The following is a 22,523-nucleotide window of genomic DNA, read 5'->3' on the forward strand; positions in this document are numbered from 1 at the left end:
TATTAGGAAATACATTCCAGTGGACAAAGCACTAGCAGTTCCTCTGCTCTTTCCACTCCACCACCTGCTGGGCAAAGTCCAGCTCAGCAAGGCTCAGGAGTTGGAGGAGCTCAACAGGTCAATGGTGTGACGGTGGGGGCACTTGCCAGTGGAATGCAAACTGTAACATCCAACATTCCCACAGTGGGTGGAATAATTGGAACTCTGCCAGGTAACCAGCTGGCAATCAATGGAATCGTTGGGGCTTTAAATGGAGTAATTCAGACTTCTGCTACAATATCACAAAATCCTTCTCCTCTAGCTCACACAGCTGTGCCACCAAATGCAGTGCATCCTCTGCCAACCACCCTCAGTAACAGGTAAATCATTTTGCCAAATAGATATGTAAATAGGTATATTTGGATATAATACTTTTAATGATGAAAGAATTTGCTTACAGGTTTTTGTCTCTCTCATGTTCCCATCCTGCATTACACAAGTAATTTACCAAAGTATGTTTGGATTTGATGCATATAGGTTCAATCAATCAATAAACAAATAAATAAATACATTCTGAACTACATTCTCCACTCTTCCTTCCTATCTCACAGTTTGCACTTTACCTTAGAATGTTTATGTGAATACAAAATTAGTGATATATGTGTGAGGGAAAAAGAAAAGTCAGACTGTTTCCTGAAACAGTTTAGCAATCTGGGTCTCAATCCCAGCATGCATTAATGCTGTTCAAATTAAGCAGCATAAAGGTGTAATAAATCAATCTACAGTAGAAAATCAAAAAGGATGATCCAGAGAATGATGACCATCATCAAAAAATTCCTGTCTCATGTAAGTTCTAGATTTTCAAATTTAAGTTTCCATAAAGGTAATCACTTCATCAGGGATCCAAGATCCAAATGGCTTAAAATATTAAAGGGAAGGTTAAAGTTGATTCTTAGAATATTGGAGTGACACATTCTAAATGCCTAACTGAGTTTTCTTCCTACTTGTGTGCCAACAATAGAGTTATGTTAGTTCTTCCAAACTTCCAGTGACAAGTATGAGGCCTATCTATGATCATAAGGTAGATTAAAGACACCCTTGCTGTTGCCATCATCTATATTATCATCACCAAAATAGTCAAGGAGCATCTCAGATTGTAGCATTAAACCTTTATAAAGTGCAATGGCATCCAGAAGCAGTTGAGGTTCTGTCAATATCAATCTCTTATCGTTTTGGTATTTTCCTAGCCCAATTTCAATATCAGAATTAAGTTTCAGTTTATTTCAGCCTCACCCATTGTTTCCAAATCCTTGCTCAGAAATTCCATAGGCTTCTCAAATTAATAGATAAAGATGGTTATTTGATGTGTGGCTCATCTGCATATTGATGACTAGTCAAATCTTTTGATACCTTTGCCAAACACACCTCTAGTTATTCAGATGACTCCAATTTGAGATGCCACTATCCTCTACTGAAGTTTAATGTTAGTATGCTTGATAGAGAGTGGTTATTGCCAAAAACTATAAAGATTTTATTTAGTTTATTTTAAAAAAATGTTAATATTTTTAAGTTAATAGGAGGAATTTGTCTTCTAGGTAAGACACAGAATCCAGCAATGCTGATATTAAATTTAGTTTGGCTAACTGAATTAATAGGAATTTGCAAATACTTAGAACACAAGTAGGATGCCCAAGCCTCCAGGAAGCAGTTATTTCATTTCCATAAATTGTGTACACTGAAATAAATGTTTACAATTTTATTTTATCTTCAGCTGTTTTATTTCAGAGCATAACATAGAGTCACTTTTACAAGTAGTGACAAGTTGATATTTGTACCAACTTAGGCTTTATTCCTATCATTCAAGATTTCATACCACTCAAAGTTGCTTCACTGGTCAACAATCTTCAAAGCTACTTTGGAAAGGGAAATGGGAACTCAATTTTAAGATTGATGTAGAAATGTAGGTTTTCCATACATAATCAGCATTCATTGTTTGCCTAGTGGCCAGATTGATGCTTTGTGTATATAAAATGTATGACTCCCCATGTTTTGCATCACATAAATAACTTAGATGCAACAGGCAGGCAGCATTGCTAATATTTGATCTCATCAGTTGCTTTGGCATTCAGTGTTCCTTCAATTATTCCCATTTGCTCTTAATAGTAGTTTTGCCAGATGCTCATAAAAGATGTATTAGTGTCCTTCATTGGAAAAGTTACATTTCAAGTTACCTATTCTATTTAATGATAGTGTTTAGATAGAACCAATGATTAAATCATATGAAAATTGAGACCTGAAACAAAATATTTTTTTAGAAAAAAGTGATGAAAAGTCCATAGTTAGTGATTGAGCAAAAGAAAATATGGAACTCCAAATACTGAATGAGGAATTCTAGAATGAAATAGTTAAAATGTTTGCAGTGGATTACAAAATTGTTCATTGAAATAAAGAATGTCTGAAACTTAGAAATGGCACAGAAGAACAGATTTTCAATGCTTAATTTGAAAATATTCTATATTTGCCCTCGTATTATTAAACATATTTTAATTTGTTTTGGCAAATATATGCTGATTTTTTATATGCAAGTATTTTGACTGCATATACGACTAGTTGCTTAACGATTGGTTGACTTTATCAAGGACTTTAAAATGCTACTTACAATCCATCCTCAATGTTCCTGATTACTAGCACCACATTCCTCTACCCTCAGACACATGACTGTATCTTGAGTTTGCAACTGGCTCGTATTTATAACTCACTGCGCTAATCTGCAATCCCATGACCACGATTTGCAACATATTTTGCCATTTTCCAGCAGAGGTTTGAAAGCCCATTTCACATGCTGATTCACTTAATGACCACATGGTTTGCTTAACAACTGTATTGATTATCTTTAAAACTGTCATAAAAAGTTCATAAAACCAAGTCTGGTAAGCAATGCCCCAACATACAACCATAAAGATTTATGACTGAAATTCTGTACTCCAGTATGATCGTAAATTGAGGACTAGATGTAGTGCAGGTAGTTTTCCTGCACTACAGGAATTTAAAAATTCCCTAGATTTTTAAAATATGTAAGGAAGTATTTATGCCTCTCATCCTTCCTTCTTCAGCATAGCTCAGCATGTCACTGAAAATGTAGGTGAGATTTTCAATTTTTGTATGATTAAATACACCAGTTATGTTAGCATTTCAGTGATATTAAGTACTTTGATAGTTCAGTTGTATTATTTTCTAATGTTACATCAGTAAATGTTGTATAAGTAAATGTTTAAGATAAAAATTGAGTATATGCTTAGCGAAACACACGATCAACCTAGACACATAAATCTGTATATATTTTCATTTTAAATGATTTAGCTTTTCAGAAAGTAGGGTAGAGAAATGATTCAAGCATGTTTGCTCAGTAAAATGCACTTTGCTATTTCGTAGAACCTCTGGACTTGGATTTCTCCCTGACCAGCAGAGACAACTGTTGCTGCATCAACAACAACAGCAGTTTCACCACTTACTAAATACTCAACAATTCACAACAGTAAGCGTTTCTATTTTATCATTACATTTTCAATGTTCAGGAATGAGTGTTGATGCTTAGATATTACAGCCTGTCTGAATGTTCATGGATAAGACAGAGATCTGCAATTAAAAAAAAACCAGGAAAGAATGGGATTAAAAAAACATAGGATTTATGACCGCCTTAAAAGATTTGGCATGTCTTCACTTATTGAATCAAAAAATAAAAGAGCAATAAGAGAATGTACACACTATTAACGGGAGAGCCAGTTTGCTCTAGTGGCTAGGGCCAAGCTATAAAGTGGGAGAACATGAGTTCAAGTCCTGCTTTAGCCATGAAAGCCAACAAGGTAACTTTTGGGCAGTCACTCTCTCAACCCAATAATAACTTATAGGATTGTTGTAGGAAAAATAAGAGGAGGAAGATATGTTGGATATGTTCACTGCCTTGAGTAATTTGTAAAAACAATACATTCGGGATATAAATAAATAAATGTATATATCATTGTGATTTCTGATCCATGCATCTGGATTATTTGCCTACACACAATACTATTCAGACCTGTCTAGGACTTTCAGACTTGTTTGATTGGAGGCATGTTAGACATGTTCCCATTGATTCCCTTCAATCTGTTTTCTGTCATCACAACTTTAACCTTTTTTGTTCTTCTGCTTTACTGAAAGCATTTCATTCCTTTTTAAAGTATTTTTAGCATTTCTTCAAACATCATTAGAATTTTTCACCAGGACATGGTTTTTTCTATCACAGATATCCAATTTTGAGTCTTATGACAAGTGCTAGTGTTTATTAGAACAAATGGGCATGAATTGGACTTTTTTTGCCTTGGTGAAATAGACTTCCATTTTCTCTTCCATGCATTCACTAAGTATCTTGTTGTCTTCCAAATTGCCTGGTGATCATCTCATTTTTCCAAAGGTTGCTTGAACTCTCCACAATCTGAAGGGATTGGGCAGATCTCTATTGCACCACCATCAACATATCTCATTAAAAATTCAGAACTTTTTCAGAGGTTTCATATTTCAATCAGGGCAAATTGAAAAAGCTTTTGTTTCCTGCCTTCTTGAATTATTCTTCTATTGTTCCTGCTGTTTCTAAATTTAATGTATTCTGTCCAGTCCTTACCAATTTTTGTTCAAGCACATGGTTTGATCTCAGAAACATATTTAGGTCCCTCTAAAATCCTACTTTTGCAGAACTGTAGCATTGGGATAGTCCAAACCAAAATTTTCCCTTCACCTCATGCCTATTCTGTTTCTGAAGGACATCTCTCTCCAAATTCTTTGACTCTATGCTTTCCCACTCTTCTATGACATATAATTTCTTACCAGGTTTTTCATAATCACAATTATTGTACCTGTATTTCCTGGAATAGTTCAAGAGGTACTAAGGTAAAACTTTGCATGTATTGACTAACTCCATATTCTTATCAAATTCCATCACCTCATATTTGTAGATTTATAACATATAGCTTTTGCATATGTTGCATTCTCATTTTCAGAACTTTCCTTCTCAGAGATGTTCCTTCAAGGTAGATCTCACATCTGAGTTTAAATTGGTGTCGTTTTATGTTCAGCACTATTTTACCCTAGACAGAGAAACTTGCTGAAGTCATTTGGCCACATTTTTGGTCCACTGTCATTGATAAGATGACATCATGTTGATTCATTCCCTATCAGAGCTTACGCCAATCTTTTTCAACTTGGTGATTATCCCTTTGATTCATCCTTAATCTAGATCTTAGAAGCCACCTCATTGGAATACATTTGAAAATGTATTTAGATTCTTAGCATTCCCAGTAAGTACTTTCAGGGAAGAACCATTACCCATTTTGTCTAAAAAGAATGAATTTTGGAGATTTTCCTATCTTTCCATTTGTGTACCCTTATAGTATCTGTTCTGTAGTGCTTATAACTGAGAGATTAGAAAAGGGTAGGATGAATTCCCAGTGAACACTGTTGTCCTCAAGAAACAAAGTGAAATACCACTAAAAATAGTGCAGATGTTGCCTTTAAAATATGGCAGCTGCCATTTTGACCCATTTAATTTTTGAATCTTGTTGGCTGAAGAGGACAATGTTGTATAATGTGTAACGGATTGAATTAATGTTTTGCTGGGTGTCTCATCCTTCCCCATGCAAATATGATAAAAAACTAACTATAATTTTCCTATAGAAAGGACTTCATGATCAAGAAATACACCATATTACATTTGGAATTCACCAAGTTTACTGAATCTTGCCCAGTTGTTCATTTTTTGGTCTAAATCAGGAGGAACCTGTTACCCAGTGGATGTTTCTAAAGGACAAATTTCATCACCCTGAGTTACTGGGTTTGCTAGGTAGTTGGGAAATTAAAGTTGGGAAATACATTACAGTAAATGTTGAAAGGCCACACCACTCACTTTATAAATCTTGAATCCAAAAAGAACGAATATGTGCAAAAAATCATTTGCATTGTTCGGAATTTTTCTAAAGAGGATAGACACACCCACGTCTTGAGTGTCTATGGAGATTCTCAATCATTTAGGTCGTGGTTGTCCCAAAGGTGCTTTTCTTTTTTTCTTTTCCTTTGAAAATGTTTCACTTCTCACCCAAGAAGCATCCTCAGTTCTGAAGAATGAACTGAATGGCCTTTTGGAAAAAAGCAATTTTGGGACACCCCTCTTTCAGAAGCTATTAGATCTGTAATTCCTCACTGAGATCTTGTCAGAATGGTTCTCCAAAAATAGAAGTTTGCTTATACCTTATCTTACCAGTATTTTGATTTTTGACATAGAATATTCATCAGTTGTAATTTGAATGTTTGCATTGGTTATGTCACTAGAAGACATCTGACAGAATCTTTCTTGCCCTGCCCTTTCAACTTTTTCTCTTTTTGTTTTATAGTTCACAGGATGAGTGAGAGGTTTGCTGCTTGTTTTCATTCCCTTTTTGTGACTGTTACATTTGTTCTCTCATACTTGTCTGCTTAGAATGAGATTTTGTTCCTCCAATAACCTTGTAAGAGATTATGATTTGGGACCAGTGAACTTCTTAGTTGGTCATGAATTTGAATCTGAATATTCTGTATCCAAGCACTACCATATATAATCTCTGATCCTACTGCAATGAGAAGCTTTCAGAAGAATATTTTTAGCTTTCTTCCCTGGAACAATGAAATAATATTGTCACTTTTTTCTACTCCAAACTATAAAAAACGTTTCCTTAGGATACAATGAGAGCGCTATAAATCCTGGCTGAGTGAGAACCGTTTGAAAGTTTCGTTTTCATCCATGTTTAACTACTTGCATGAAAAATATAGTGATCTATAAGGTAATAACTAAATGTCCCTCCACTATTGTACTAAAGGAACAGCATCAGGCTCTTCTGTATCAACTAGTGCAACAACATCAACCTGAAGTACAGCAACTGCAGCTTTCAGGAGCCACACAGATTCCCATTAATAACTTGCTGGCAGTCTCTCAGGCATCTCCACTTCACACAGCTGCTACTAACCCATTCCTTGCAGTTCATGGGGATAATGCAGCTCCAAAAGTCTCTGTAAGTATATAGAAGTTGGGTTTGTAATAAAAAAACTTACAAAGCAAAAAATAAATAAATCCTGTTTATAAGAGAAGTGCGACTTAAAGCAACTGGCTTGTATTATCACAGCTATTTGGTAGCTGTCACTGAATGAACCAAGTAGTTCTAATTGTTCTATCTCTCGCTCTGATAAAGCTGAGAATGTGAACCTCACTACAATGAAAATTAGCACAAATTTTTCAAAGTTCCTAATTTATAGTCATATGGTTGGTGATCTGTGCTAGATTCATTCCAATAGTTGCAGCTTTGACCAGCAGCAAGTTTCTAAACCTCACCCAAGCAGCAAAGAATCTGGTCAGAAAACTAAAATGCACATATATTCTATATATTTTTTTAAGTTCATTTTTCTGGTTTTAACCAATGGCAGGCGTGTGTGAACTACTTTTTCTTCCAGTGGATAGTCTTAAAACCACGTTAATTCTAGCATAATGTTCCATTGTATAAACCTGTGATGGCAAACCTGTGGCATGTGTGCCACAGGTGGCACGCAGAGTCATTTGTCGGCATGCGAGGCTTGCCTTAGCTGGCAGTTCACTTCGGCCTTCTTTTGAGGCCATTTTTCACCCTCCAGAGGCTTCAGGAACTTCCCTGAAGTCTCCGGAGCGTGAAAAACTGCTCCTACAATTTCACTTCCGGTTTGCTTGCAGTGTTGTTTTTGACCCTCCGGAGCCTTCAGGGAAGCCTCATGAGAGCTTCTAAATGCTCCGGAGGGCTAAAACCAGCCCTACGAGCAAACCAGAAGTGCATTCCTGAACTTCTGGTTTGCCCGTAGGGCCGGTTTTTCGTGCTCCGGAGGCTTCAGGGAAGCTTCAGGGAAGCCTGTTGCATCTCAGGGGGGAGCACTGGTCGCATGTGCATGCACGCAGAGGGCCGAAATGTGTATGTGTGGCACACTTGTGCACGACCCCCCTGCGCTCCCCCCCGTCATCCCTGGTATAAACTGTTATCACTGCTAAGATTGCATACTTAAGTTTAATGATACCAAATATGGTTTCAGTCAAAGGACCCACCTCTGGAATATCTAGGAAAACAATAAAGAGGATTGTGAGCATTAACTAAATATGCCTTACATATGCATAAATAGCCAGGAATTTTGAATTGAAGAGTGAGTTGAAGGTAGTCTTGTATCTCAATTCTCTCTCCTTCCTTAGCTACTAATCACTGTTCTGAAATAAGATCTGTCCAGTAATTACTTTTAAATTCCCTAATCAGCCAAGAGTATTTACTGGACTGATATTTTAGTCAAAGTTAATTTAAGGAAGTGTGAGAATTAAGGATCGTACTTGTGGTGGTCAACCAAAAATTTTAAAAAGAGGTTGTTTTTGTTAAATTGTTTTGAATTTCCTCTTACTGCATAGCTAAACCTAATCAGTTTCACATTTGCTGCTTTTCTATTTCAATAATAGGCCAAATGAATGTAGAACTTTTTTCTTGGCTATTCAGAACAGGATATGTCCTGAACTTCCTTTTTAACATTGTTTCCCATTTTGTATATCGCTAGTATGGCAAAAGCAGAAGCTGGATGAATCAAGGAACAGGATAAGAGGCTTCTAGCTTGATGGGGTGACCTTTCCACTCCCTCCCCGGGAGTGAGTGTACTCAATGCAGATAAAATTCCCTCTCACTCAACAGCAGGGAACAAAAAGCAAGGACCACATGCTGCTTTCTGTGCCCATTTGGACTTGCAAAAGAGGCTAAGCAGTCAGAAAAGAGAACAATTAGCAGATGGAGATTTACCTTGGCAGCAGCTTTGGAGGCCAAGCACTCCTCAGTTCAAAGTATCAGTTGTAGTATTGCTTCTGAGCCTTAGAAAGTATTGCCAGGTATGTGTACATGGGTAGGACTAAAGAAGCTCAATCCTTTAAAATTTCTTTGCTGTGCAGATATATTCTGGCTAGCTGTATAAATTGTTTATTACAAAAACACTGGCAATTTTAGCAGTTGTAAAACAGTATATTTCTTCTTTCCCCCCCCCCTCCAGCGGCTTAGTGATAAAAGTGGATCCCTTGCGCCAGAAAAAAATTAACACTTGGAAGTGTATGTAAAATCGCAAAATCCTGCTGATAGCACTTCATCTGGCTGTGAGTTGCACTCTCTCTCTCTGCAGGTATGATGAGACACATCAATGAGCTAACTGCACACTGGAAAAGTGAATCTACCTGAAGATGTTTATTGTAAAATTTGACCTTGTTGCTTTGTGTTGCACTGAAACTGAACTGTTTCCATCAAATTGCTTGGAAGCTTGGATTTCAGATTAGAGCACTGTTAGTTTAGTCAACTGATTGGAATTCAGTTGCTGACTTTACATAAACTGCAGTGCTAAAAGTCAGATGTTTAGTTACATCAGTTCTTTGAAGAAAGCAAAGAAAATATGATTTTTTTGCCAATGACATGGTGGTTTGTCATCAGTGTTTTAGAAGCACCATTTTTTCTTCAGAAAAGAACCAGGTTTTAAGTCATTTATTTTGTCTTACTAGTTTTTAAAATGTTTTGCTAGAATGAAAACATTTAAGAAATGACAAGTAATATTTAATTTTGAGATGGATTTTTCAAGATCACTGGAAAAGCATCTGTTGAAAGTCATAGAACTCTTACCAGATGAGAAAGGTAACTCCTATTCTGGTAGTATTTAATGTAACCCAAGTGCCTGTTGCTTCCCTCTGTTGGGTTAGGGATGGCTTTAGACAGCTGGGCATGCACTAAAATGAGATAAAAAAAGTCGCAAGTATATTCAACTTTGCACCAGCAGCCTTCCTTTCTGATCTGCCTTTACTAGAAGTGTTCGTCACTATCTATAGCTCAGGCAAATCGTTACCTGGGTTGCTTTCCACTAATAAATTACCAAAAAAAAAGGAGGGGGGTTTCCATTGCTGTGAAAAAGACATGGGTGAAAAAGACATATTTCACTTTGAAAAGTTAATTTCATGGTATGACTATGCAGTAAAACAGGAAGTAGTTTAATTTGAGAGTTAATAACCACTAATTTGAGTCTGTGTGAGTTATTAGTGGAAAATACTCAAGTATAACTTAGACCTTCACTGTGTACTTAATTGGAAGAACCTATTGTTTCTGCAATATTGTTCGGTTAAACATTGCACAGTTCTTACCTCATTTCTGTAAATAAGTTTTTGTGACTGTTTTGTATTGTGAAGAATTCATAAAATGTGGATATTTTGATTTGTAAAATTTCTAACTGGTAGTTTTAATTGAAAGGTAAGAATAATTTATTTTTATATATTAATGGCAAGTTTTCAAGTCACAAATCACTTTTGTAGATAAATTTACTAAAGTAAATCAGTGTGGTTTAATTTATTTAAACCACTTGTTTAATATTCTGTAATAATTTGTATAAATGTTGTTTTGCCTAGATGTAAAATTGCCAATTTATATAAAGATATGTACAAAGATTTGGTTAATAAATTTTAATATTGTTTATGGCTGTAAATTGCAATACATGATACAGAGTTCATCAGAGGAATGCATTAGTCACTGTGTCTAAGCCAAGTCCTTTTACAAGCATGCTTTTAATGCATACTGAGAGATATTGAAATCATGGTGTTTTAAATGGAATTTAAACAGGCCTATTCTAATATGGATACTCTAATAAAAATATATAGCCAGAATGGAAAGTCCAGTTCCTGCTGCAGCAGAAAGTGCCTTGACATGAAAGAGTTATCTTTCTTGAGAAAAAGGTCATTTTACAATGTTTGATATCTTTTCACCCAATAGGAAAAAATGTGTATTAGTTATAAGGAAAATGGTGCTGCCATACACCACCATATCACCTCAAAGAAAACAGGTACAATTGGCTTCTTAAATTTTGAGAAACGTAAGGTTTTAGCACTTTAAAAAAAAGATAGACATCCTCATCCTACCATGGCATTAGTATGAAATTTTAGGCTGAAAGCAATAGTTTTCTCCCTTAAATATTTTCCAATCCTCCCCGCAAAGCTGAAAACTTGAGAATTCTTCTGGTATAGTGGAATTACTCTTATTTGGAATGAAGACTTGCCTTCATCATTAGCACCAGCCATCAGCAGACAGAGCTTGGCCTATACAAATGCAAATATTTTTTCTCTTTTACTCATGTTTCAGAACTGGAATATATATTTTGAGTTGTGGCTGCTTCTATATATAGAGTGTAAGAATGCCTGAAATGTCTCACGTAGTCTGACATCTAATGAATTGTATCTTGGGTTAATATACCTGCGATAGAAAAAAAAATCCACTTTTGATGAATTTACTGACTAGGACTGATCATTCTTTTGTCCTTCATTTGAGGTTTCCAACTGTTGTGATTTTTTTTAAGTTAAGAAAGTTATTTCAATTATCAGAGCTATGCTCTGTGTAGAAAGAAAGATGGGCAACTTTGCCCACCTGAAACTGAGTTACAGGTTTGAGGCAGCAAGGTCGGTTATGGGGGCTGCAGTCAAGGATTGACTGGAGGACCAACTGTTGTAATGTAAGGCAATAGAATTTGCTTACTGAACAGTATGGTCTGAAGATAAATATTATAGGCGCCATAGTGAAGGCAAATAGAATGAAATTAGAAATTCAGTTCCCATTTGTTGGTTCTCCATAAATCTCCAAAGCAGCAGTAGCAATAGCACTTAGACTTATATATTGCTTCACAGTGCTTTACAGCCCTCTCTAAGCAGTTTTACAGTCAGCATATTGCCCCCAACAATCTGGGTCCTCATTTTACCAACTTCAGAAGGATGGAAGGATAAGACATCTTCGAGTCAGTCAGGAACAAAGGAATCAAACTCCTGGCAATGTGAGCAGTTAGCCTACAATATTGCATTCCAACCACTGTGCTATCGTGCTCTGGAATATACAAAATTTGTTGACTAGGAATGGAACTTTTGTGGAATGTTCTATTTCAGAATTGACTAAATTTTTCACTTCCCTACCTCTGCATGTTCCATTGGAATAGGATGAATGTAATGCCAATGTTATATGATAATAAAACAGAAAGTGTAACATTCTTAGGGAATGAGTGATTATTAACGAAAACTGAAATATAAGATACTTAGAAGATGCAATCCTGCAATATGACTTTATATTAAAGGATATTTGCTCAGTTGTTCCAATATGCATTCCAAATGACATATCTTAAATACCAATTACCATAATGGCAAAAAGCCTTCCTGTACAAAAATACATTGATTCTATTAAAACATATTTCAAATTGAAGGTGTAAAATTTACAGATTTTTACTAAGGCACATGACATACTGAAATACTGAGGTACAAAAATACAAGTCACTGCATATGATGTTTAATGTATCTCATCTTGATGAATAGTATTCTTCAAAATGTTCAGCTTTTGGCCATTTTTTTCTTTTGTATAAGTTCAACCAAAAGTTTGTATCTAGTCATACATTCTTCCTGTAGAAAAAGAAGAAAACATGAAGTATTAATGTGTAATGTTCATTTTTAAAAGCATTGTAGACAATTTACACTAGGCAGGAGAGAAAGGGAAAACATTTTCTGAGTTTATGGGGAAAAAGTAGTATCTATTATTATGCTTTGTCCCTTGTCTGCTTGGTGTGCTCATCTCTGGACCACATGGTGGCACGTGGAAATGACTAGCATTTTGCTCCTGTCCACTTGTGGATGTTGACAAAAATGGCACATGAGATAAATTGTTCCATATTGCTGCCTTATCAAGATTAGACAGCACTATGGAAAGTTTCTGAAAGCTGCAGATTGATTCTGCAGCATTGTGCAAACCATGTTAAGGTAACAAAACAGTGGTTTGTCCCATGGCTACATGGCTTCATTCTGGAAGCAACACCCATATTTCCAGAAGCCAAATTGCATTCTGGTATTGTAAATATTGCTGCCACTTCTGGAATCAAGCCACATGGCCTTGTGATGAAGTGTGATCTATTCTAGCACTCTGGAAGACCTTAGAGCTCATCAAAAGGTAAGTGAGGAGGATGGTGTTTTGCATAGTGGAGTGGGAATTAGGCCTAAGGCTTGGGGAGACCTGAGCGGCATAGGGAAAGACCTGTGGAAACTCAAGGAGCAGGAAGCAGGTGGGCCTAGGTCTATGCTAGGCCTACAAGGGCCTTTCCCACATGAGGCACTCCAAGCTTTACTTGACCCGTAAGCTTGTTTAGGGAGACCAGGGATGGAAAGATCAAGTGATACACACTATTTAATGGCCATCACAACGGCCCATGGGGTGCTTAGCTGGCCCCCAGGTTCACTTTGGAAACAGCAAAGGACTAGTCTGCGATGCTTCTGCCAGTGAAAGTGGAACTTTTCACTGGCACAGGGATCAGGCCACCAAAGGTGCCCCTGACATGAGTGACATCAAGCTGGCCACACACGCCCTGGCCCCATCCCCCCCCAGGTCAAACACAACCTTGATGTGGCCCTCAAAATCAAATTTGACACTCTTGACAGGGTTTTTATAAGTATTTCCCACCCATCTTGAATTGGGCTTGGAATGGGCAACCATTGCTGTCCTCAAAGAATAGACATGCCAGTTATTAAACCTGTTCAATCCATGGCAGCTCCAGACTCAGGTTGTCTTCAAGGGCTTTCCCGTGTAAAATGAATTGCTGTGAGGTAACAAGAGCCTGATTCATTGCTGGTGCTCTGGAGACAAGGACGTTACATTGCATACTTGCTTCTTCTAGAACAATGCCACCAAAGTCAATAGATGAACTGTCTATGGATCCATAAGGGTTTTGCACTAACAATGGATGTGTCTTGCTGGGACACAGAAAGAATGTGCTTTAATCCATCTACTTCCTCCTACCTTCCAAGTATCCATTCAAGATACTGGAATCTGTGTAGTGCCTCAAAAATCCTAAGCCTATTTTTCCAGAAGACAAATTGATGGTTATAAGCCATCAATGTTCACTGCATATAGAAACATATTTATACAATTTTTTCCAATGTATATCTGCTGCTGCCCAGAATATATAATTAAAATATTCTCAAAATTCACAAGCCTGAACAAAGCAGTAAGCAGCTTTTTGCGTGTAACAGTTACAGTTCTACTACATTTCAGGAAATAGTTTGAACAGAGTATAAAGTTCCATCTGCTTTGTGCACCTCTACCAAAAGCAAATTATTTCGAATATAGTTAAACATAATGTACCTCACACTAGAAAAATATTCTGCTTGATAGCTAAGAGATGTACTATTTCAATCCCTCTTTCTAGCCATATCCTTTCCAACATCTTTCATATATCCAGGATAATGAAAAGCAAAACTATAACTAATCAATTCCTGTCACCTAGTATTCATTATCTAGTACATTTGACAACTGCTTACTGGCTAATTGTGGTACAGCCACTAATATTAAGACAACTCTACTGAATAACATAAAACACGGCAAAGGTTTTACTTACTCTTCAATTTCCCATCTTTGGCCATGCATACAAAACCTCTGAAATTTTGTTAGGATTGCTTACCTCAAGATGCTCACCTTCTTTAAATTACATTTACAATCATGTAATATTTCCATTAATAAACTATTTAATTAGTTGTTTGGACTGGTCTTTTGCTCTAGTCCCTTCATCACCTTCCTCATCAATCATGCTTTGATAGTTAAAAACATTAAATTATCGGCAAGTTGGGGGAGGGGGGAGAAAGACAGAACATTTCCCACCTTACTTGGTTATTTTCCTATTTAATATACTGCTTCATCTGCTACCTGACTTGTCTGGGGAAAATGAGTGAAGAGAGAGAGCAATGTATCAATTAACTAATTGCAAGATATCTGCTCCCATTTGTGTCCACAAATTTTCAGTCACAAATACACTGGAGAACTACGCTTTGCTACAAAACATGGATTTCCTCAGTAACTTACAACCTACAATATAGATTGCACTCAAGCCTTGGAAAACCCTGCACTGAAAGTAGCAAGGAATATAAATGGAAAGAAATTAATCACTACCCACAGGTAGCTTTCTAGCAATTGCTTGAAAACTGAAGAACATGCTCTCCTCCCTCAGATAAAACTTTTGATATAATCAAGGAGGCTACTCATTCATTTGAAGCCTCTTGTGAAACACTGGTCCTTTAAAATTTTGCTGGAACATGACAGACTAGGAATACAAACATATTTTCCAGGATTATGATTTCATAGTCAGACTAAATTAGACTATTTAACATTTATTTGGTGTTCTAAACAGAGTATGTAACTGCTTTCTCCATATTAAGTCAACATAGTTGAATTAGCTTCTATTATTTCAGAGATAGATGATAGAAAACATTAAAAGGACATGCTCTTGCTTGTTATAAGGGACATGGTGGCTCAGTGGCTAAGTCGTCAAGCTTGTCGATCAGAAAGGTCCGCAGTTTGGCAGTTTCCCTAGCTCCTGTTACTTGTCCAAGCTTCTGCCAACCTAGCAGTTTAAAAGCATGTAAAAAAATGCAAGTAGAAAAATAGGAACCACTTTGGTGGGAAGGTAACAGCATTTTCATGCACCTCCGGCGTTTAGTCATGCTGGCCACATGATCACGGAGACATCTTTGGACAGCACTGGCTCTTAGGCTTTTAAATGGAGATGAGCACTGCCCCTTAGAGTCGGGAACGACTAGCACATATGTGCGAGGGGAACCTTTCACAAGAGGCTTCAAATGAATGAGTAGCCTCCTTGATTATATCAAAAGTTACCTTTTATTGCTTATAAACAAAAGCAAAAACCTTGTTTATCATCTTTAAAAATCTGTCAATTGCATTACAGTTAAGAGAGTTAATCTTCTAAAACTAAATTTACAAGAAAAATTAATACAATATTACCCAACCCCAAATATATGGCTTCACCTTGCTTTTTCCTGGAACACACTTGGCAATCTTATCCCAACGTTCCAGGGTTCCCTTTGGATACTGTTGCAAAGCCAGCTCTAGAAGCTTCTGTTGGTTCTGAGTCCACAAGTCATCCGAACTGCGACACTTCTCTTTTTTCCTGGCCTCCTCATCGCTATATTCCTCTTGTTCTCCAGTGTCAAAGTCCTTCTGGCGCTTCCCTCTACATTTGTCCTCGGTTGTCTCTTTTGTCCCTGGGAGTATTGTTTCAGCAGCCTTTGGTATTGTTTTCCGCTTGCGATGTCGGGCTTCATTTAACCCAGTCTCTTGTTCATCTGTTGTGGTCTTATTTATTGTTTCTGAATCATAATTGTACTTTGTTTTTTCTTCCTGGTCATCTTCTTCTTTATCCCGTTGAGTGATTATAAGATCAGGTAAGTTAATATTGGCCTTGCTGGATCTTGAGCTTTGACCCAAAGTTTTCAACTCTGAGAATTTAATAGTACCTATTGAAAAATATCACACATCAGATTAACATATAATAAGGGAGAAGATAAGGGGAACCAATATTCCAAACTGATTTTTGTTTAAAGTATGCTTCATGAGTGTATTGAACCAGCCTTGAAAATATCTGACACCTGTATTCAAAAATCAGATTTGAAAAACATAATAGATTAAATCCAGACTTAGTCAAATGTAAGTCTGATTCCAAGCTAATAAAGTCAGTCTTTCATTTTTATTGTATGTTTCCATGGTAGTCACACTTAGTTTAAACAATCCAGAAATAGCATCAATTAGGTACGATGTTAAGAGGTCTTCCGTTATATTCTGGCTCTTTTGTTAACATGCACTCCTCTATGCACTGATACACTGAAATGAATGAACTGCAGTGCTCCCATTGAAATGGAAGAATAATGCACTGCCACGGTGTTTAATCAATGGTACTCTTAGTTATTTTAATTCATCTTTTGGTTCTCTGGAACAGATGTCACATATTTTTGTTTTCTTTACACTGCTGACAATTTGAAGCAGAGTTTCACATTATCCACTTAATGAAGGCATATATGCATAGAAGTTCCTTTTCTGCCTGTTATTTGTTTTCAAAAGAAGCAGCCAGTATGCTTAGTAATAGCTTAGTAATACCTAGGACCACCTTTTGTCCACCACTACTCTAGCCAATATGGATATTTACTCTTTGGCCTCTACAATCTTTTAAGTAGGACTCCGAAGTTCTGGAGGTTGCCACTTTCCCATGACTGTAGAAGAGAACTCCACAATCTCCTAAAAGCTTTAGGTTTTTAAAAAAATGAATTACTAAAAATGATACAATGAAAAATATGAAATACTTAAGAGGCAAGCAGTCATTGCCTATCATTCGTTTTAACTATAACTGAAACAAAATTAAATATAGATTTGATCCTCAATTCATCAGGTTTTGGAGGATTATCTGGTATTCCAGTCAAAGGCCAAATGTAACTATCACAACAGAAAAAGAATCATCTTCCAGGTCTAGAAGAACCTCTACCTACTTTCTCTTCAAATATGTTTATTTGATTTACTACTCTTGAGAATTCCTAATCCTGATAACAAAGACAAGGAAGCTTCAGTGGCTATAAAACACTATTAAATGAAAAGCATGTTTTTACCTACCCTGCCATTAGTTGAGACCTATAAACATTCAAGACTGCATCAACAAAAGACTAGATTCTGTGGTTCTTGTTCCTAAAACTCCTGGTTAGGAAAGTTCAACTCATTATCCCAGATTTGGGAAGGCAACTCTCCCTGGTTTACAGCATAGTAGGTGGGCAGAGTGCCAAGAAATTGAGGCCTATTACATTATATTATATATTATATTATATTATATTTTGCAAAGAAAACTGAGTTAAGATGAAGACATCTTCAGTATATCTATAGTATATGCTTAAACACAGAAGTGGAAACAATTGAAAGATTATGTGTTGCAACTTGAGAGTTTTGGAGGATTGCACAGAGCCATCAGAAGTTGGGGACCATTTTTAAATGCTTTTTGGGAGCAAGAATGGGAATAAGAAGTCTGGGAAATTATCATCCCTATCCTTACCTACATACTCTTCCTAAAACATCCCTATTTGGAAGTGGATTTTTTGAAAGTGTGGTAGTTCCAGAGTAGGAATGGTATTGAATTAAATTCTTAAATTTTTAAACTCCAAGGACAAAACTGCCATGAAAACAGTGATTTCAGTTTAGTTTTGGGTGGCACATTGTTGCTAGAACGGGTAACAGCAGGCAGCATCTAGGAGGCAAACTAGTTACATCTCCATGCTTATTTCTAAATGAGCTTCTACTTATGGAGCCACCAAAATGTTGACCATTTAACCAACAAAATTTTGCTAATCTTGAAGAGCCACAATTCAGCTTGTGCATTATAGCATCCTATTCTTCAGCAAAGTCACCTCTACAAATTAATATAGAACCCACAGGGAGAAGCATGCAACTGAAAATTCATGAGGAATGAAGAGAGGGGAAAAAGCAAGTCCAGCTATTAATTAATATTTAAAATAAATATATTTTCTTTAATCATCATGAGTTATATAATGTAGCTACATCAGACATTACCTGGGGTACTTGAAACTGAATCTTTAATCTGCTTGGCTTTCATTGTCACCTGTTTAGGAAGAAAGAGAAGTCATTTGATTTTCAATGGTTTTGGTAAGAGGGCTTAAAAGATGTTTTAAAAAAGGATCAATCTAGTTCCATTTTAAAACTAAAATGATTTTAACAGACATCCATGGTGAGGGGACAAATGATCAAAAGTGTGTCATGACATAAACTGTTCCTTTTGCACTTGTATTGTGATACTACAGTTGCTCTGGATACTCCTGTCAACATACTTTCAGATTTGGATGATGGATGTCACCCTTGTAAGATAGTCCAGACATGAAGCAAACCCAGAAGTAGACCTTTACCTTTATTATGAGATTACATTAAAACAACATCTCTCTACCCTCACTTGTATGGTCAAGAAAGTCCTTTCTGAGATGTTTATCACCACTTCATTCTTTCACCAGTGAACTCAGCTGCCTTTTATCTGATTATTCCCAGTTTGCAGTTCCTCCTCCTGTTGCCCAAGTTCATTCTCACATACTATTACAAACATTGTATATTGAATTTGATGGATCCCTGTACATTAAGGAGACATACACTCATGGCTACCAACTCTAAAAAAAAATGTAATTGAAATGCTTCAGGAAAGAGCTGAAATCTGTCCTTTTTAAATAAAGGTGTTATCATTTATCAACTAAATAACCATTCTGTGAATTGAACTATTTATTAGCAAAGTTTAAAATGCAGCCTCCATGAGTTGAATCCACCCAGTTTCTTGATTTCTTATAATTTCTACAACAGAAGTGAGGAAATTGATTTTTCAGATGATGCCTTTATATCCATGAGACAGAGCTGCTGGAGTTCATAGGAACTGGCATCCAATAGCAATTGGAACATCACAGTTGTAGAGAATAAATTGACAGATTATTCTTTGTCCTAATACACGTTTTGATTAGTGAATGTATCTAGCCAGCATGCTGATGGGAGAATTCTGGGAGTCAAAGTCCATACATTTTAACATTGTCAAGTTTGAAAAATACTGTTCTTAATATTTCAATACATAGCCAGAGAGAGGGGGAGGGAGGGAGGGAGGGAGGGAGAGAGAGAGAGAGGGAGAGAGAGAGAGAGAGATCAGCAGAAGAAACAGCTCTCGTCCATCATCTAGTCACTCTACTAGAAAATTAGAATCAAGAATGTTCTCCCCTATCCACATTCCAATTGTAAAGCATTTCCTGTCTCTAACATAGCATCCAACAGCAATGTTACACTGCTTAAAACAGCTGATATAATATGAGGACCAGATTGTCCATCTTAGAACTCTTCTTGTGCCTTGGAGCCTTGTAAATGCTCATTCACTGAATTAGAAGTTCTGGAATCCATCATCACTATTCACTCAGCCTGGGACCGAAGAGAGTTCAGCAATAGTTATAAAACACAGATAGAGCACATGGGCAGGGAAAGTCTGGTGAGTTTGGCATGTGAGTGCAGAATTGAATTTGAGCCTCACAAACAGATGGTTTAGTGCAGTGTTTCTCAACCTTGGCAACTTGAAGATGTCTGGACTTCAACTCCCAGAATTCCCCAGCCAGCAAATGCTGGCTGGGAAATTCTGGGAGTTGAGGTCCAGACATCTTCAAGTTGCCAAGGTTGAGAAACACTGGTTTAGTGGTTTGGTCTGATGGATTATGAAGTAGGCTCAAAGAACCACTCAGGTGTGAAAATCCAGTCCCTCTTTTTTAGCCTTTGAGGGTTATCATAAGAATAAAATTAATGCAGTGTGGGGTGGGAGGGGGAGGAAAAAAGTAAACATATTTCCTTGCAATAGATCAATAAACTACATTGCATCAGATCTTCTCATATGTTCAAAATAAGCTTACATTTTCACTTGCCCTATTCCTGACACAATCCAGGCCAGGCTTCTAAACTTGCTTTTTAAAAAAGAAAGCAACACTTATCATTTGGAAGCCATAGTATCCTGCATTGGATCCTTTTTTAAAATGACAGGTGTATCTTTAAGTTACTCTGCTTTTCTTCAATACAATCAATATACCCATCTCTCTTTAGGGATCCCTAAAACTCCCTGAAGTCATGAAGTAATCCATCTAAGTATGTTTAATATAAATCCTGGAGTGTTTGAATGTTAACACCTCCCCTCGTGTTAAATAACCTCAAAACTAACAGATGTTTTTCTCCCTGTAACCCTCAAACTCAATGAGAGTTAGGGGTTTCTCAAGCTTCTCTGTGAAAACGGGACACTATTATAACTGCACCCACTTTGGCTTAGAGCAGCAGGCACCAGCTAATTAGAAAAATGTGTTTCTGTCTATCCACCTGCGAATTTTTTTTATGGCTTACTTTGGGCCTTTTCCACACAGAAAGCAAATTCTGCATCCGCCTGCTATTGCAACCTGAATACAAGAGATTAGTGACAACAGAGACTACAGAATCAGTTTACCTCCTCCCAGGCGAGTAAATGATATTATTTCATGAAGATGGAATTCTTTGCTGTCACTTCTGAAAACCTGCAGTTAATAACCATATTAAAGCCTATGGTGTGTGTGTTTTTTGGGGTTTTTTTTTTTCCAGACTGGTCTATTTTATTTTCACAATTTTATTCCCTTTTAAGTTTCTAAAAATAATGACCTGGATCCAGAAACCCATTCCTATATTCATAAAGCACTTCCATCCAGGGGTGAAACCCTCCCGGTTCGGCTGAACTGGCAAGGACTATTGTTCTTGGTTCTGCGAGCCAGTAGTAAAAAAAACATTTCTGAGGATCGTGCAGCTCAGCTGTGAGCCACGCAATCGTTGGAAGCTTTTTCCCCTCTTTAAAACATTTTCTCCCTGCCGGAAAGGGGGGAAAAGGTTGGCTACGGCCACCCAGACACATGACCCCCCCATCAAGCCACACCCACAGAACTGGGGTGGGGTGGGATTAGATTTCACCACTGGAGTTACAATGGTAATTGGGATTTATGTTGCAGTCACTAAGCAATGTGGTCATGTGATATCGTGCTTTATGACCATACCACATAGCAACTAGAAACACTGATCCCAATTTCCATCATAACCAAAGGACTACCTGTATTATTATTAATATGCTGCCTTTTTAATATTATTGGTCTATTCAAAGTGGCAACCATGCCTAATACTAATAGAGACAAGTTGCTCTGACATTTATGGATATGAAAATCTTTGAAAAGTTAGTGATGGCCCACCTCAAAACCATCACAGATCTGCTGTTAGACCCCTTACAATTTGCCTACTGAGCAAATAGATCAGCAAATGATGCTGTTAATCATAATGTGGCTCTGCACTACATCCTACAACATCTTGAATCTCTAAAGAACTATGCAAGGGTCCTTTTCGTAGACTTCAGAACAGTATTCAATCGCATCATTCCAGATATTCTTCTAACTAAACTAAATCATCTAGCTGGACCTGACCACACTGGTAAATGGATCATAAGCTTCCCAACAGACAGGAAGCAGCAGGCAAAATCACATCAGATACCTGTACAATTAGCAAAGGAGCCCCTCAGGGTGTGTGCTCTCTCCACCTCTCTTCTCTCTATATACCAATGACTGCATCTTAAAGGATCCCCCTGTTAAAGTACTGAAGTTTGCAGATGATACAACAGTGATTGGTCTCATTCGAGACAACAATAAAACTGGAATCTGCATACAGATGGGAGGTTGAACAACTAGCCTTGTGGTGCGACCAGAACAATATTGAACTAAACACACTCAAAGCTGTACAAATGATACTATATTTTAGGAGAAACCCTCCTATACTAGCGCCTCTTACAATACTAGATAACACAGTATTAACACTAGAGGCCTTCAAGTTTCTAGGTCCTATCATATCTTAAGACTTAAAAATGGATACCTAACATCAAAAACATCATCAAAAGAACACAACAAAGAATGTTCTTTCTGCGCCAACTCAGAAAGCTCAGACTGCTCAAGGAGCTACTGATTCTGTTCTACAGAGGAATTATTGAGGCTGTCATCTGCACCTTTATAACTCTCTGGTTTGGCACTGCAACTAAAGAAGACAGACATAGACTTC

The 22,523-nt window shown here is 37.1% G+C and overlaps 2 protein-coding genes across 11 annotated transcripts in view; one reads left to right on the top strand and one right to left on the bottom strand.

Annotated features, from left to right (window-relative positions):
- MLLT10 (MLLT10 histone lysine methyltransferase DOT1L cofactor) overlaps positions 1-12,085 on the top strand; it is a 128,523-nt gene extending 116,438 nt beyond the window's left edge. For 9 of the 10 annotated variants that reach the window (XM_014056121.2, XM_014056116.2, XM_014056119.2 and 6 more), the window contains 4 exons: positions 7-359; positions 3,412-3,514; positions 6,861-7,052; positions 9,076-12,085. In XM_014056121.2, the coding sequence (XP_013911596.2) occupies positions 7-359; positions 3,412-3,514; positions 6,861-7,052; positions 9,076-9,120 (693 nt within the window). In that variant the 3' untranslated portion in view covers positions 9,121-12,085. The remainder of the gene's footprint in view (positions 1-6; positions 360-3,411; positions 3,515-6,860; positions 7,053-9,075) is intronic. The other variant, XM_014056117.2, reaches the window with a different exon arrangement.
- Positions 12,086-12,134: 49 nt separating this feature from the next.
- The window catches only part of DNAJC1 (DnaJ heat shock protein family (Hsp40) member C1), a 109,755-nt gene continuing 99,366 nt past the window's right edge, over positions 12,135-22,523 (bottom strand). Inside the window, exons 10-12 of the mRNA XM_014056123.2 lie at positions 18,465-18,513; positions 15,888-16,375; positions 12,135-12,484 (exon numbers count right to left, since the gene is read on the bottom strand). Of these exons, the coding sequence (XP_013911598.2) occupies positions 12,416-12,484; positions 15,888-16,375; positions 18,465-18,513 (606 nt within the window). The 3' untranslated portion in view covers positions 12,135-12,415. The remainder of the gene's footprint in view (positions 12,485-15,887; positions 16,376-18,464; positions 18,514-22,523) is intronic.

Source organism: Thamnophis sirtalis, unplaced genomic scaffold (genome assembly GCF_051295495.1).
Source record: "Thamnophis sirtalis isolate CommonGarterSnake01/CBP01778 unplaced genomic scaffold, rThaSir2_p1.2 scaffold_4, whole genome shotgun sequence".
Classification (NCBI taxonomy): domain Eukaryota; kingdom Metazoa; phylum Chordata; class Lepidosauria; order Squamata; family Natricidae; genus Thamnophis; species Thamnophis sirtalis.